The sequence below is a fragment of the Triplophysa rosa genome, linkage group LG12, assembly GCF_024868665.1.
Source record: "Triplophysa rosa linkage group LG12, Trosa_1v2, whole genome shotgun sequence".
In the NCBI taxonomy this organism is placed as follows: domain Eukaryota; kingdom Metazoa; phylum Chordata; class Actinopteri; order Cypriniformes; family Nemacheilidae; genus Triplophysa; species Triplophysa rosa.
The window spans coordinates 14,482,776-14,500,379 of record NC_079901.1 but is presented as its reverse complement, the minus strand read 5'-3'; the positions used below and the strand labels follow the sequence as shown (position 1 = coordinate 14,500,379).

General features: G+C 37.7%; 1 protein-coding gene across 3 annotated transcripts in view; it reads right to left on the bottom strand.

The window, feature by feature from the left end:
* The window catches only part of LOC130562791 (FERM domain-containing protein 5), an 86,664-nt gene that overhangs the window by 12,985 nt on the left and 56,075 nt on the right, over nucleotides 1–17,604 (bottom strand). Inside the window, exons 1-10 of one of the 3 annotated variants that reach the window (XM_057348046.1) lie at nucleotides 9,980–10,070; nucleotides 9,458–9,507; nucleotides 8,310–8,352; nucleotides 7,629–7,707; nucleotides 4,474–4,571; nucleotides 3,628–3,751; nucleotides 2,498–2,585; nucleotides 2,283–2,371; nucleotides 1,802–1,865; nucleotides 1,592–1,683 (exon numbers count right to left, since the gene is read on the bottom strand). In XM_057348046.1, the coding sequence (XP_057204029.1) occupies nucleotides 1,592–1,683; nucleotides 1,802–1,865; nucleotides 2,283–2,371; nucleotides 2,498–2,585; nucleotides 3,628–3,751; nucleotides 4,474–4,571; nucleotides 7,629–7,707; nucleotides 8,310–8,316 (641 nt within the window). In that variant the 5' untranslated portion in view covers nucleotides 8,317–8,352; nucleotides 9,458–9,507; nucleotides 9,980–10,070. Of the gene's footprint in view, nucleotides 1–1,591; nucleotides 1,684–1,801; nucleotides 1,866–2,282; nucleotides 2,372–2,497; nucleotides 2,586–3,627; nucleotides 3,752–4,473; nucleotides 4,572–7,628; nucleotides 7,708–8,309; nucleotides 8,353–9,457; nucleotides 9,508–9,846; nucleotides 9,948–9,979; nucleotides 10,085–17,604 lie in introns of those variants that run through there. The other 2 variants (XM_057348043.1, XM_057348045.1) reach the window with 2 other exon arrangements.

The window sequence follows — 17,604 nt, the reverse complement described above, 5'->3', positions numbered from 1 at the left end:
AGTCTAGAGCCATACAGTTTCTTACATTCTTATTATTATCTTTTTTGTGTGTTCAAGAGAACAAAGCCATTTATACAGGTTGGGTACAACTTGAGGGTGAGTAATTCATGACAGAATTTTCATTTTTGGGGGGACTATCCCTTCAAAGGAGTTTCCATCTATTCTGAGCTCTTACTGGTTGTTCTTTCTTCATTATCCAGTCAATGTCATCCATTTCAAAAACATTTGTTATTAAATCAAATGTTAGATTTGTATTGAAAAAACATTTATGCTCGCAAAATTACATTTGTATATGAAACCAATTTCATAAATTTAAGCATACACCTTCAGATCAAACTTGTTTTAAGATAATGAGAAACATTTCACTGAAGTGTTCAAAAACATTTGACCGGTAGTTTAGCTTTGATATACAGTAAATCATGTTATATTGTATGTCAAAATTGATGATGCATAAACTTAGTTGTTCATACTACCTAGCCATAATGACATGCAGTTATGCTAAAGTTTTCTTTCTAAAGCTTGTATTCTGTTCTTTTTTGTACCCTCCTCATGTCTAAAACCACAAGCAGACCTCAAGCGTTTTGTCTCAGACGGTCTCTGGGGATCATTTTATTCAGGCTTTTCATCATCAGGTGTGGAATGTCCTTTCCCAAACACAGCCTTTATGTGAAACATAAAACCCACTTTTCAATTATCATCTCCCTTCACCTGCCACAAACTCCACTTTCTGGAGGCCTTTAACTACAGCTCCATATTTCTCTCCCACAGGGAAATGAAATCAGAATCAAAATACAATGTAGATTCGGTCTTAAAGGCGCTGCCAAATCAGTGATTACACCATCCTCTTCACATCAATTCAGCTTTCCCACACTGTACAGAGGTTTCCAAAGACGTCACCTCGATCAGCCAAAATCATTCATCACAAAAGACAAAACTTACACTGGCTGTGCAGTGAAGCCTGGCTCTCCTTTCAGAAAGCAGGCCTGCACTGGGCACCAGGTTTCTTTAAACACCCCATCGAGCGGGCAAGGACGCACCCAATCGGCCGTGACCAAAAACAGGCTTTGACATCCCTCTGGAGTGTCCAGCCTCACTTATGTCATTGCTCATGCCGTAAAGGTCATCGGTGACGCACGACTTCTCCATTAGATGACCCTCCGTGAGGTCGAAACAGTATCTAGACCAGCCCTTCTCAAAGTCAGGACTCCGGTCCGGATCAAAACGAGTTTCGTAATAAATATTATTCCGGACCTTTTGACGTTGATGATAATTCAGATTTGGACCCTTGAATGTAAACTTTGAGAACCCCTGATCTAGACCAAGGCCCGGCGTTACAAATGCACTAGGTGTCTAGGCTACATTTGCAAATGTGTGGTGTTATTAGTTACACGGCCATAAGAACAAGCCATCAGTCTTAAATATCATGCTCTGGGGAAAGGAAGTGGGACAGTGTTAGCAATTTGGAAGAGCCATAAGGGAGACAAATTGTGCAGTTGACCTTTCAGAAGCATCTTAGTTGTCCAAGCAAAAAATATGCTTCTAAAGTCAGGATGTCCTAACGCGAAAAAAGGGCGAGTGTATAAATACTCACTTGTAAAAGGCTTGATTTTCAACGCCGCATTTCCAAAGATGCTTGCAGGCCTCTGGGGTTGGCGCGAAGTATGTCAAAATGATCTTTCTATCCTGTGCAAAGAAATTCATAACGGGAGTCATTAAAAGTGCCCTTTGTCATTGAAGGGTTTTAAAAGACTTGAAGTTAAATACATTGTGTCACATTGTGGGTCTGTTATATTAAGCTCACCTCTTTCTGATTTGCATATATATGGAATGTCTTGGCTTCAAACTTCAGTTTGGTCACCTCATTCCTGTTCAAGCATTCACATAACAACACAGATTTCTCAAAAACAACCCACTTAACATATTCTGGCAATTGACAACCCCGCAACTAAAGTATGGACAGCACAATTGTCTATATTTTAAGCTGTAGACAGTCCTCACAGACTTGTTGTGTCCAGATGACTCTAAGCATGCCCTCTGGATGGAGAGCTGCTGAAGGATAATTGGACACCTGTCTGCTCTAACAGCGGCAGATGGTCAGGCCCTTTTGGCCGGGAACATATAATACATTATAATAAAACCAGCAGTGACTTGTATACTCAAGAGCCGTCTCTAGGCTTTTTTTAGCTTCCCGACATATGCTTGCATACACGTCTGTGTTTACTCGACCCCTAAGACGTCAACAGAAGTTCAATAGGGGAAAGAGGCGAGTATTAGTCACTCACCATTTCAAGAAATGGACTCTCTTGTTTCCCTGAAGCACGACAAAGCCAAAAGGTGTAAAGGCAAGAAAAGCCGGGTTCCCAGACACATCCTGTGAAAAACAATGATGGAGGCACCATGTCATACACGATTGTGTATTGATCACAGATGTACAGCTTTCATTTTTTGGTCAGGGTTATTTTTATAATTTATATGCTTTAAATTGACAGTAACTAACCTTGCATGGATGAGGATCCACACCATACGTTTCAAGCATTTGCGCTTTCTGCAGGAACTTCAGTTCAGACGTCTCTGGAGTCTGACCTCTGCAAAACATTGATGGAATGATTACAGATCAAAAAATAACATATCAAGACAGTCAAAAAAACAAAGACCTTATCCAATCAATTATTTTTATAATGGATATTTATAAGTCATTTTTATCAACACATCCCTAAATAACGATTTATATGAATATGCATTCTTAGTGGTTCTGTACTAAACATGTATCGAGTAAAGTATAAAACGTATTCAAGAAATAATATGCCCAGAAAATGAATGTGCATTTTAAATGTAATAAAACAGAACTGTTTGGTAGAAATGTATTTTTAACACTTTACATTTGGATCGCATAGGTTAGTGGTCACTAACAATAATAAAAAAAACAACTGACCAGAAGTATCATCACATTCCCCACATTCATGTTTTATTCAATGCTAACCATTCAACATTCAGAACCTTAATGTAACAAGACCGCCCGTCTTGTATTTCAAACAAAAATCAGAGCAGAAAAGCACAGAGAGAAAGTGATGACTCTCAGATTACAGGATTCTTTTACCGGATCATTCTGAAAGATCTAAGCTGGCAGCCTCTCTCTACATTCCACAGATACTTTCCATAACAACCTGGTGGAAATGATCTTGTCATACAAAGACAAACCACCAGAGGGCGGCAGCTGTCATTCTCTGGTTTTGTTGATTATCAAGGATGGTCAACCTTCCAATGTGTACATCTAACCCTTTAACAGATATTTCACTAAATCCATCACTAAGCCCGATTGTAAGGGCACTAATTGGACACGCTCCTGTAGGGATGGAGGGTGAAGACCTGGCTCACCGCTGACCTTGTGGCTTTGTGCCATAGTTGATGGTTAATGGTGGTTGATGGTTTTAGTTTAGATAAAAACAGATTCAATAAGACGTTAGAACCCCCACATCACATGTCAGCAGTCAACCACACAAATGTATAAGGAGAGTTTTAAAAATAAAAAATGAATGAGAGAGAGAGAGAGAGAGAGAGAGAAAAGGGAATTCTTAACACTACATCCATCATTCCCGAGACACACATAAAGAAAGGGGGTCCACATACATCAACTCGGTCTTGTGAATCTCAGCAATTCTTCTTTCCAGCTTCTCGGAGTGCTTTGGGAAGAACTGGAACTTGGAGCTGTAACCTTCTGGGTGCTTTCCTGGGTCATAGTCTCCAATCTCAGCTACAAAGAAGTCACAAAAATCAATCTTTCATCATGCAACCGCTAATAGTCTCCAATAACAGCAGCACAGCAGACGTAAATATCAATCTTTGAAGGGGTTTTTGGTCATGAGAACATTTTACCTCTATGAATACATAGATCTTTACAGGTAAGACATGAAGTGTGACTTAAACAAATAAAAGCGGTTTTTATTTTGTCATTTGCTTCTGTTTTTCCCCTTGTGTAGCACTGTGCACTCGATGGCTGGAACGGAGCATCTTTAATTCAACAGCGTCCTCCAAAACATGCCCCTGATCAACCTGTCTTATCTCCATTTTCACTTCTCGTTTGACTGAACTTCAAACCTCTTTGCAACTACTAAATAAAAGCAAATGCCAGAGAAATCCCTGGACGCTGCCTTGTGAGTAACACAATAACTTCTCATGTTTATTCATGTGAGACAAATGTATTTCTGGGTTTAAAAGTAATTTGGGACTATAAAAAATATATGAATGTGTGTCAAATGTCGAGCTTTTAAAAAAAAGATTTCAATAGCTTAAAATGGTTTTCAATTGATTCAGAGCAGTAAAAATGTGATATACGAGGTAGCGATACACTGCTTATGCTGGAAGCCATCTAATTGTACTGTATAATGTCACAAAGAAACATTTGTGTTCAAATTAACTTTGATAGACACACAGTAGTGTGTGAAGATCCATAATCCACCTGGCCTCTCTTCTTACCTTGTAAGATGTGCGCCGCCAACATGGCTGCATCGGATGTTTTACAGAGGAGACGACCGTGGTACAGATCTCTCTTGATCTGCAGGAAGACGAGATACCTGCGACCAGGATATGGGGTGAGAGCATGAAGCGAAACAAAAAAAAGAGAGAAAAACTAATTTCTTTCATTATCCTCCACCAAAGATTTAGTTAATAGTGATTTAACATCCCATCCTTTCTGAGTAATACAAATCTGATATAACTGACATATTGACATAATCATGAATTTTTCAATGCGTTTTAAAAGACGAAAGATCTACACCATATGCACTCTCAAATTTTGGTTATTAATAAATCAGTCTGGTCCCTGAGCAACGTGTCACATCTGGTGGTTGGTTCCTCTCACCTTCAGCGCAACAGATGTCTCAGGAGTAAAGAGCGACATGCTTGTCTTTAACTTCTCAAAGTAGGCCAGCCCAGCTAGAGCTAATAGCTTTTCACTTAAGAGGCCATAAGAGCTAAAAACGCAATTATGTTCCATGAATTCTCAGGGCGACAGCACCGAAATGGCAAGTTTTATAGCCACCAGTCAATTTCTGCCCTACATATCGGTTTCCATCTATATCTCTAAACTGACTTGTGTAGAACCACGTTATACATGTCATAAGTAAAATCTGCTTTTGGTGAGGGGGCCGACCAAATGTAGGAGCTAAACAAACGTTCTGTGAATCGAAAATATATTAATAATACACACATACAGTATGTGATGTTAAATAGTTTAGGAAGGAAAATGTCAAAATGCTATAGAGAAGAAACATTTTTGGTAAGGTCAGTGATTTCAAATTTGCGAAGTGTGGGGGACACAGATTTTCGACGTTTCTCATTTGTATTCTTATTATGAATTGTAGCTGTGCCCAATATTATAGTTCTTCTTAAAATATAAAATAAGAAAATCTTAAAGCAATACAAAAAGTGACAGTAGCACTTTCACTGACAGTGAACACACTATTTTTTTCACGTCCGCTAAATGATGTTCTATTCTTTCTAATAATTCCTCTACTTACCACCTACCTATAAATCCCTCATTAGTCTCTTGTGCACATTCTCTCCACTACCTGCCCCTCTCTACTCATTTCCTATCCTCAACACTGTGTTCGCACTCGATTCATTCTTCTTCAGCCTCTTCTCTTATTCTACCTTCCCCTATAACCTTATATATTCTCCTTTCCTCTTCTGCTGTATAATCTTATATATTTTCCTCTCTGCTTCTTCTCACCTCCTCTCCTCATAACCCTTTTTTCTCTTCTCTCCTCTCCTCTCCTCTCACTGTTATTTATTACTTTGTTCCCCGCAAGCGTTTCATTTCTCAGTACAGTAAACACTCCATTACTCCACATCAATCTATACCTGTAACCTGCACCGTGGCTCTTACATCATGTTCAAACACCACACACACATCGTCATTAAAGCGGCTCCTCATAAGGATATCAGAGGCTGACTGTATCAGAAGAGCATTTACCATCTGTTTTCAGATCTGAGTTTCTAGGTGACCCCATTGCGGCACGCATGAGGGGATGAAAGAGGCAGAAAAAGCACTATATTGCCAGCCAAGAGTTTGCTAGCTAGAGGCTAATCATGTGCCATTTAAAAAAATCTGTTAGCAGTCACTGACCATATATCTTCCCATAACACAGCAGCACAGAAAAAAAAAACTTTGAATTTTTTTCAGTCTTACTGCAAGTGAACAGGGGTGAGTGGATGAGGCACTTGAATATATTTAAAATGTTTTAAGATCATTTCTATTTTGGTGAGTAATCTCGAGAAGTTACTTAGCAGGACTCGCATGTAACATCTAAGCGCTGGAAAATCAAACAAACACTACTTTAAGTACTGCATACTACTGTTAGAGCACTCAGTTTGTTTAATTATGAAGACACAGTCTAGTCAATGTTTTACCGCCTTGGAGAAGACGTTCTTTTCTCGATCAGTGCATTCTAAGACTTTACAATAATGATGAACTCTGGTTTATTTATGCCATATCTCACCAACTATTACGTAAGCAGTGCAGTTTCTCAAAGCACAAGCAGCAAATGCAAAGTCGGCTGTTTCTCAAGTGCTGCCTGTTGATACTTTATAACATTTCAAATGCAAGAGATTTAAGTCACGTTTCAAATAAAAATGATCTGTTCCATCTAACACTGTAAGACATATTTTAAATAGGCTAGCTAACAGAATGAAACAAATGTTTTGTTGTGTTTCGCTTTAATTTTTAATGTTTCTTTATGAAGTTTAACATGCTGAATACGAAAAACACATTGTTTTGTTTTACATTGACGGTACTTACAAAAAAACAAAAAATATATTTTCACACATTTTACACATTTATTCGGTATTATTACTCGTAGGCAGAAATGACAAGGTACTGGCATAACGCTGAGCTCAAAACAACAGTTTAACACAACTGTTACTAAAAATGAGTCGTCCAAAACTTCAGAAGTGAACATTTGATAGTTTTTGCCATTTATGACTAATACTGTCCTCACAAACCCAGTTCCAAACATAGTCACCCATCATCGCTTCACCCAACCTTCCCTGTGCTACAGAAATTTCAAAAAAAATTCTGACAGTGACAATTGGAAAATAAGTTTTAAAATATGTGAAAATTTGTACGTTTCTCTTTATTTGCAATATACCGATATATCGTAATAAATGATATAAGCTCAAAATTTACTTGAGCTAAATATACACTAAAACATTGATGCTATGAAAATAAATATTACCACAATAATTAGCACCACAGAATTGTACAAGAACTATAAAAAGTATAAATCTTTATGCTTTGTCTTTGTCATACATGGACATTTCAAAGTGACCACAGATGTCAAGCCTAACAGAGGGCAAATGGTCATATGTCCCATTTTGACCTTGCCAGTTGTGGTTATGATCTGTCATTTGAAAGAGTTCTGTAAAGAAGTGTGAATAACGTGTGAAAGACGAGTTATGATTAGACATGGGTTTGGAATGACATGTGGGTGAGGAAATAATGACAGAATTGACATTTTTATATGAAATGTTTCTCTATACAAGCCAAAAACTGAGCCAGCACTGCTTTATCAAAATGTAACTAAAGTGCTGAATGCAAAATCCAGAATCTCTTCATGGCTCTCATACTGTACCTGGTGATCTCCTCTTTAAGAGCAGCAGGGTCTGGTGGATAAAACTTCACCCGTAGACACAATGTAAATGGAGGTTGTGCTGTGACGAGACAATGAAGAAGTTACATGTCAGATAAACAGTAGCTTGACTGGTTTAAAAATGAACAGTCACTATTTTAGATGGACACTACCGTTCAAAAGTTTAGGATCACTTATATTCCTTCCGATATTTTTTCTAGATTGTAGATTAATAAATGTGATCAAAAATGAGAGAATTATGTTGTCAAAAGTAAAGCTTTGTTATATTGTAGAGTCTTCTAAGTATCCACCATTTGCCTTGAATTTGCAGCACTGGCCTTTTTTCAGCCCGTTTCTTCAGGTCTCACCCTGAGATGCTTTTTAAACATGGGCTGCCTTTTCCTCATTATTTAGTCCAAATCATCCATTTAAAAAAAAATTCTAATGAAAGAAGTTATTGTTTTCACAGTTATATTTTTGTCTACAAAAATCATTTCAAATGTATAAGCAAACGCCTTCAGATCAAATGATTTTTAATAATTGAAAATACATTTCAGTCAAGTGATCCTAAACTTTTGAACGGTAGTTTAGATGTATTCTTTATTTGCAGTTCTCATTGATGATGTCTTTAATTGCTTCAATATGGCACTAGCACACTACAAATAGCATTTGAGTGATACTTACATTTCATCTGCTTCGAAATAGATTTGGTGAACTCCAGCCAGTGCTAAAACAAGAAAGGGGAGAGTTTTAGAGCTAAGACCACACATCACGCAAGCCTGTTCATATTGACCAAGCACATGTAGCTATACACACTTATGTATTTTTCATCTAACACATAATTAAACAGAAGCAGGTGGCCAGTGTGGGTAGATACAGAGACTTCAATATCAGTGTGAGATGGGGGAAGGGTGGATATATTAATCATTTTATCTCTTTTCCCTCCGAGCTAAACATTAGCATCTTCAGCACCACAGTGAGATTCTATCGCAGCTATTGTGTGTGGTCACAGATAAGACAAATCAGCCCAGATAAATCGTTGTGAAAGAAGTATGTGATGTCTAGGAATAGCATCCAACTCTTTAACTGGATTTGGTTTCAGATTGTGTTGAGCTGTAAGCTTTTTGCCAATATTTCTCCATCCTCACTATCGTATTCCGGAGAGTCAGCTAATCTGTGGCATATTTTGCCAACTAAGAATAATCTGAAGGGAATTGTGGGTACTCAGTTGATGCTTGTTTGTCCCAGTGTGTCGTTGACAGCAGACTCGCATCTTTAGATGCCCTCATTATTATTTATGTCATTCAATGCGAGAGGCTCCCAAAGGGGGTCAGTGCAAGACAGACATGACAAAACTCATGTGTGCGTGAAAGTCTCTGTTCTGTCATTTTAGCATTTAACTGGTACAGCTCTACAATTAATGAGAGAAACTGTATTTTTTATTTCTGTACAGAGATACAAAGAAAATATTTGTTTTATAATTGTGGTAACCCTTTACAATATAGTAAATGCATTAGCTAACATGAACTATATAGTTTTTCAGCATTTATTAATCTTTGTTGATGTTAATACATTTATTCATGTTAGTTCATGGTGCTTTAACTAATGTTAACAGTTACAATGTTTGATTATAAAAATGTATTAATAAATGCTCTATTGTTCATTGTTAGCTAATGCTAACATGAAAATATTTGTAAACAAATACAACCTTATTTTAAGGTGTTACCAAAATTGTTTAAAATTGTTCATGTTAATTAATTAAATGATAAACGTAAATTTAATAAAAACATGTATATTTTGAGTAAACAATTTATTTAAATAAACCCACTGACCTATTTTGTAAGCTGCTAGCAAAACACAAGTAACACAACAAGGTATCCCACTAGACAAAATAGGGAACAATTTGTGAATTCGCAATGTTTAACCATACTGATAATTTCCTCATCTATGATGTTGTCATATTATAGTGCCATTGTAACTATTTCCATGGTACTGGCTCCCTGGGTTTCCGAAAATCACAGGCAAGGGCAAACATCTCTGGCCATACATAATTTACTCATGATTTATGATTTCCAGAGCTGTCTATCCAGAAGGTTTATGCCATCACTCGTAGCCTCTGTCTCTCTCTGTGATTATTAGAATGACCCCTGCATTCAGTCTGCCCACTGAAAATTTAATACAAATACAACCCACATACAACACATGTGAATTCTGAACTTACTTTGAGAATTGAGAGCCACTTTGAGTATCCTATCAGATGTGAGATCTTTCTCATAAAAAAGGAGATGAATGAATTGGTGCTCTTGATCACCAATGACCTTGGACTGACGTCAGGCACATGATGGGACACTCACCCGTTGCTTATCTGGATCCACATATCTAATGCCAAAATAGTCCTTCTCCAGCAGGTTTAGATGATGGCAAATGAGATCGAACAAATACTGGCCTTTGGCATCTCTCTGAAAGACAAACAGAAAAATACATAAACAATATTGCAGATTTTTATTTGAGATTCACACAAATCACAACTATGAAGAGGAACATGACATTACACGAATACCTCAATGTGTAACATCAAGAATCACAGAAGCATCTGGAGTGTGTACTTCATGGTTAATTTAACCAACATTTACGGGCTGGGTCTAAGCCGCAGTTACAAGCTTACTAACCCAAACTGTTCCTCTGCAGGTTAATACACTTCTCTGTAATAGGAAAAAATGACTCGGGAGAAGAAATGAGATTCTATAAACCTGCACAAGTCAGTTTTTCTCTCTCAGCCCACCTCTGTTATCACATTCATTTGCATTTATAATTCATTTTCCCTCAAAGAAAAAACAATATCACCACAATTCTTCTCTCTATCTCTCACTTTAAAGGACACATTGTATGAAAGTCAAATTTTTTCTGTGTTTAAGTGCTATAATCGGGTCCCCGGTGCATCTATCAACCCAGAAACGTGAAAAACAAGATCCCAGATGTTTTGGTAAGCCTTTCTCTGCAAGCATGTGAGAAATCGAGCCGTTCAGATTTCGCTCCTGATGCGACGTAGACGCAGGCTCTTATTATAATATTACCGCCCCTTAATCTACACAATTCCACCCACGGCGCTGCCGCCATTGTTGTGTTCACAAGCGACAGAGGTGTACGTGACGCCATGGCTAAAGTTCGTGGACAACATGCAATGTAGTCGCTGCACAGAGTCCCAACCTCGGACGAGACCGGAGTGGATTTATTTTATTTTTAGTGGAAATCTCTCAGAAACCATAAGTAAAAACCTGCTTGTTTGCGCGAATCACTTCAAGCCGGAGTGCTTTATCAACCTGGGACAGTACAAGCAGGATTAGCTTCAAAGTTGTTCCTCAAGAGGGATCGAGACCGACTGAACGAGACAAAACTGACGATGTAAGTAATATTGATCAACAGCCTGAATTGACGTACATGTACCGTATATATAGGAGGATAACGTTAGCATATGATAGCGAAGGGAACTAAGTCAGTCACGGGCTAAATAGAACATTCAAAGCCAGTGTTAAACTTACTCTATAGGCTATTTATGTTATTTGGCAAATGGGCACTTGTAGTTTAGCTGTATGTATGTTAATACATTATGTGCGTTAATATGTTCAGCTGCAGCAAGCTATTTGTTTTGCTAATGAACAGGGGCAAACACTGCGGTTAGTTTTATTTTAAACGTCTCAAATCATTCGTCCTTGGGCTGAAAATTCTGTCACAGCATACTAGTTATGCTAGTTAACGCAAAGCGCTAAAATCCACGTAATTCCACTGAGATCTGCAGGTGCGCATTCTGTGGATTTTAGGCAAGCATACACGCACAAGGTGAGCGCTGTTTGCTGTGACGGATTTTTTTGTCTCCGGACGAATGATTTGAGATGTTTAAAACGAAACTAACCGCAGAGGAGTTCAGGAAACATAATTTAGCTAAACCATTGCCATGGCAGTACTACATGTGTGTTGTGTTGACACGGGACGGAAGCAGGGTGGGGTGCGCTGCGCTGTAACTCATTATCATTTAAAGAGACATGCACCAAAACGGGTTGCTGTGAGCATAGCTGTTTTTGACGAGGCAAAAAGGGTTTTGTTTACACAACCATTGAGTGTTTTTAAGCAAAATATGTTCCAGACATTAATGAAGACCCTACTAAATCATACCAACTTGTTGAAAGTGCTCATTTTATGAGTCCTTTAATATAAAAACTGCAGTACTTTACACGTTATATACTAAAGCTTGACTAAACGGACAGTTTTCACAATAAATCAAACAGAAAGGTGGACTTTTTCTCACATTGTACTGTATCCTTTCCACCAATAAGGGGGCGTATTTCACATCTCAATCATGAAACCATTTTTAAAAGTCTTTTAAATGAGGTCAGACAGCCAACACATGTGGCCAAATGAAGAGTTTCAGGTCATTAGCTGGAATATAAAAAGGAAGTCATAAAGGTCAAACACGAAATCCAACATTCAGTCAAACCTGCTTTGAAAAATCACATCTGATTCATGAATACGGTTACAGAGGAGGCGTTTCTGAGATATTACCCTTTTGAACTTTCTAATGCTGTTTCCGTGCGTCAAAGGAAAGCAGAGGAGACTCATGCTGCTTTGTTTACCCTTGGAAACATTTTTAAGGTTTTAGAAATGGGCAGCAGACATAGGAAGAGTCATTCATTGCCTGAGTGGAGTGACCATATGGCTGTGTGCACTGTCAGAAACTTCAACCCGTTAGTGTGTCTGTCTATCTCTCACACATACACAGGTATGAAAAACATGAGACCGATTCTATATTCTGCACTCACAAAAATAGGAAAAAACACTCTTCAAGTACTCTGCATAACAATTAGGAAATCTTTTAGTTTACAAACTTTTATCCTTCTAATTTGGGTTGTCGAGCAGATGGAGGGCAGTGGACCTTGAGCGCATGCGTTTGGCTGATGCCAAACAGAACATTCTGTGGGCGTTTAGAGTCGGCTGGATAGCTGTATTGTAAAAGACGAAGACTTCACACATGAGAGCTAAAAAGGGCTGCCAAAGGGGCCGAAAACAGAAGAAAAAGCGGGTCAGGTAAATCTTTTATTTATAGAAAGAGAGAAATTAGTGAATTGATTAGTATTGGGCGTTGCAATAGATCACAAACAGAACAGAGATTTCCAGTGCTGAACCTTGTCTAGAAAAAACATTCTAGACATCGTACATTACAAACGTCCTTACTATATGTCAGGCTATGGTCAAGTTCATCTCTGGTACAGGTGCTGCTAGGATGCCCTGAAATGCTCTGGCATTACAATAGCCCTCAGTCAGACACAACACTAGGTGGTCAAGACGTGACAAAAGAGACTGGGGTTGAGATTTGTGGCAAAATGTGGGCCGTAATATTCCCATAGCTCAGGGGGAGTTGCTTGTCAGTAGTCAGACGAAGGCCCAGGGGATTATGGGTGAGCACTAACCCCTGTCACTTCCAAACATGTTCCAAACTAAAGCTCCGTAATCCATGATGGCATGCTTGCTTACTGGAGCAAGGCTAAAACAGGCAAACGCGCAAACACACGCACCACCCTCTTCACTCAAAACCTGTAACACACACACTTGTTTTCAACCGAATGAGCAAAGCAATGCCAACTATGAGTTATAGTCACTTATGATTATGGGATTATTTATGTTCTCACTTTCATTTATAGCGCTTCTAGAATAAGGCACCAAAGCCAAATGAAGACGCTTTCAAATAACAACACTTCCTTTAATATAACAGAGCACATCTTTATACAGAGTGGAGAGAGCGGCACACATCCATTCATCATTTAACTGAGATCGCTGGACTCATTGTTTACTAGGGTGAACCGCCACTTAACCAGAGATAACAGAGAGGCGAAATCATTTATCTTGGATAATGAGAAAACTGTATTGCACAGTGAACTGTAGTTTATATTATGCAGCAAGTATCTGCCTGGCAACAGTTGTTTAATATCTGGATACATTTGAAAGGAATTATAATTGAACTGTTAATATGAAACTGAATTGTATGTTTGTAATGACACAGTAATGTGTACAGTAAATCCTTTATAACAGTGAAGATATATGCTTCTATTGAAGCCATCATTCACAGTGAACTTCATTTAGTCAGAGAAAATCAGTGAAAACAAGCTCAGCAGAAATCGCCCAGTCTAGATCAGCTGGTCTCTCTACACTGAAATATATAAATGTATACTCATTTTACAATAGGTTAAATTTACCGTTATTATATTCACAATCAATGTTAAACTGTGTGTTGTGTAGTGCTGTGTCTGGTTTATTGTAATGCCAGAGCATTTCAGAGCAACCTAGCAGCACTTGTACTTGTACTGACATAAACAGAATAGGCTGTATAGACATATTAGGCTTCAGTGGTTTCAAGATTTGAATTTACATTCTTCTTACTAAATTTCCATCGCAGCAGGGAATCGCATATTTTGCATAATTTTACTTAAAATGAACTTAAAATTTCTGAATTAGAAAACGTTCATTTATTCACACTAACATTTACTGACTGTCATAAGCATAGTTTTATCATATGTCTATCCAAATCTGCAGCAATCTTATGTATTTATTTTTGCATGTAGCACAATCAAATTTATACTAATATCTATGTTCCCGAACATAACAATCTGGATAAGAATTTGGCTATGCTGAATATCATATTCTAAATAAAGGCTTCACAATATAAAAATGCAACTATGAAACCACTGGCATGATATGAAATATCACTGCATTCCATTTTCCCTCTCCTTGGTCATTGGCCAGCCTCCCAGATGAATCTTTCAAAAATCTTTTCAGTCTCAAAGCTTCTGCAGAAATACTATTAATAAAAAATGTCGTTTTAAAATGGAGGGGTTGCTAAAAGACTGTGTGTGTGCGTGTGTGTAAAAGAGAGAATGCTTGTGTTCATGAATTGCTGCTGTAGGAAAAGCTGGTGTGGCTCAAGTCCAGAGTTTTTGTGTTTGGAGCTTCATTAGCAGATTGGCTGTTGGGGAAGTGAATGATGTCATTGTGTAATGTAGCAGTCTCACAGCCTTTTGCAAAATTATGGAAGATACTAGAAAAATGTATGAATTGAAAGAAAGAAAGAAAGAAAGAAAGAAAGAAAGAAAGAAAGAAAGAAAGAAAGAAAGAAAGAAAGAAAGAAAGAAAGAAAGAAAGAGAAATGTATCCTCAGGTCACCTAATAAAAGGGTGTAGAGCATGAAAAGTCATTATTTGTGGATAAATAGAATGAAGCAGTCAGCACATTTATCAAGCAGTTAACTTTGTCAGTATTGATCTCAAGGTCCCCAGGGCTATCTTAGCGTGCCAAAGGCCAATTCAAGCTAATACAGGTCAAATAATACGGGTCTAAAGCGTAGATCTGTGGATAACTGATACTGTAATCATGTAAATACAAAAAAATTACAGAACATTATATAATAATAAAAACTAAGTGCCATTAGTGACCCTGTAAAAATCGCCTTTAAAGTTATCCAAATGAAAAATGAAGTCCGTAGCATAGCTTATTACTCACTTAAAAATAAAGATTTGATATGTTTACGGTAGGAAATTTACAAAATATCTTCTTGGAACATGATCTTTCCTTAATACATTAATGATTTTTGCCATAAAAAAAATCGATCATTTTGACCCATACAATGTTTTGTTGGCTATTGCCACAAATATTCCTTGTGCTACTTAAAGGAACAATACAGCGTTTTAGGAGGATCTATTGACGGAAATGCAATATAATATACAAAACTATTTCTTCAGAGGTGTATAAAGACCTTACATAATAACCATTATGTTTGTAATACCTTAGAATAAGCTGTTTATATCTACATACAGAGCAGGCCTACATACATTGAATTCCCCGCCATGTTTTGTACAGCAGCCCTAAACGGACAAACAACTCTACAACGCGCGTTTCCACTTCCTCTCCACTGCGGTATCGTGGTGAAATGGATCACGGGATGATCCGTACGGAACGCATGTGACCCGATGATTAACTGAAAGTTTATTCATCATTGAGTAAAAGAGTAAAACGCGCTCTCGCGCTCTCTCCAGTTTCAGCTCCAACGCGCTCTCGCTCTCTCTCAAGTATCTGGACGAGTACAATATTAAAGCGGTTCCAGATAAACAATGATGCTCAAAACTGCTCCGTCACATAGCTAATATTACAACAACAACATCTTGGTATGTTAGTATGTTACTCACATACTGATCCAAATCAAAGCATCATCGGGGGTGATTTTTAAACGATCTTTCTCTCCAACGTCTCTCTGCTGGAAAGTATCTCCATAGATATCTGTGAGTACATCTGCTAAAAGCCTTAGTACCGCGGGTCCCAACGCGTCTCTGCTGTAAAGTCTTTATAATATTAACACAGGTCCTAGCTCCTGTCTGACTTTTATCTTTCTTTTTACACTTAAAATCCACAAACCTTTTATTTTATGTAATACATAAGACATCGCTCTTTCTACTGTCTTTCTAATGCCCGCAAAATCTCTTCTCTGCGTCAACATGAGAAAGACATCTTTTTGTACTGTGGTGGCCACCGTCGTGTTTGGACTGAGCGATTCGTGGCAAATCTATAATACAACGCTTGTGGCCGCTATTAATCAAGAACTGCGCCTTTAAGACTGGTTTTGTGATCCAGGGTCAAATTTATCTTAAATGATGAATACCTTTTAGCTAAAGTCAAAAAAGTCTGCACAATGACAGTGTAAGTATTAAATCTTCAAAGCAGTACATTTTTTAAAAATAAAAATGCCAGACTTCTTTGTCACTTCTTTATTTAGCTTAAAACACTTAAAATAGAAAGGAAATCGACTGAATTTTGGAGCAAAAAATGTAACAAGTGAAACAAACTGCAACAGCTCCCTAAAGCAGAGGAGAATATTCCCACTATGTCGTGGTGCGAAAGCAAAATACAGCAGAAGACTAAAAGTATACTTGACTTTCCGCGTCCGTGTCCACCTCGCGCACAAACGCATCTGCACAGCTTCTTGATCATCCTCAATCGCGGATGAGTGCGGATAGACACATGCGCAGTGCGTCACCGGGTGGACTGGGCCATTTTCACGTTTCAAGTTGTTGAAATTAGCATTACGTGATATTTTTTTTGAACTAATATGAATTTACAAAGAACAACCGCTCCGAACAAGTTATGGTAAGAAATGAATTACTGTTAATCATTAAATATTACGTTGGTATTTTTATACCTAATGTATGTAGCCTAATGTTAACTAATTCTGTGGCTCACCAGTCTGGTGATGCGAGCATAACCCGCGATCCGGGCAGCTGGCCGCCTTGCGTAAACTTAAAATATTTAAACTAGCTTGCGATCTGAGTGAACAAAGATTTACGAACACATACAAATGATTTTTTATATTTTCTATATGCTATAAAATCATTATAGATGAAGTGAAGAAGCGTTAAATAAGATGACACAACTCTAATAAGGTCTTCTGTGGCGGTAACTTAGCCCTGTGGTGACGCAGTTTTTTATTCTCACGAAAAATACGAAAATTCGAATAGCATTTTTAATTTTCGAATAATTATTGCTGATCGAATGTTCGAACATTCGTGCACATCTCTAGAGGATAGGGAGAAAAAGGGAAAAAACTGGGGCCAGAATTAAAACATCAAAGAGATTACATGTACACACACCGACCTGTTATATCATAAGCGTCAGACACGTGTTTGGTGTTTCTTAATGATGTAATGTCATATTAGATGATAGTGATATTAGAAGGTCACTGTATGATTCGATTGATATATTTACACTAGGGCTGTCATACAATAATCGCATCCAGAATAAGAGTTTCTGTTTACATAATATATGTCTTTGTACTGTGCATATTAATTTTGTATTTATAAACACAAAATCATACACATACATGTATATATATTTATGAATGATTTAGTTTAGATTAGGAATGATTTAGATTTAGTAATATTTACTA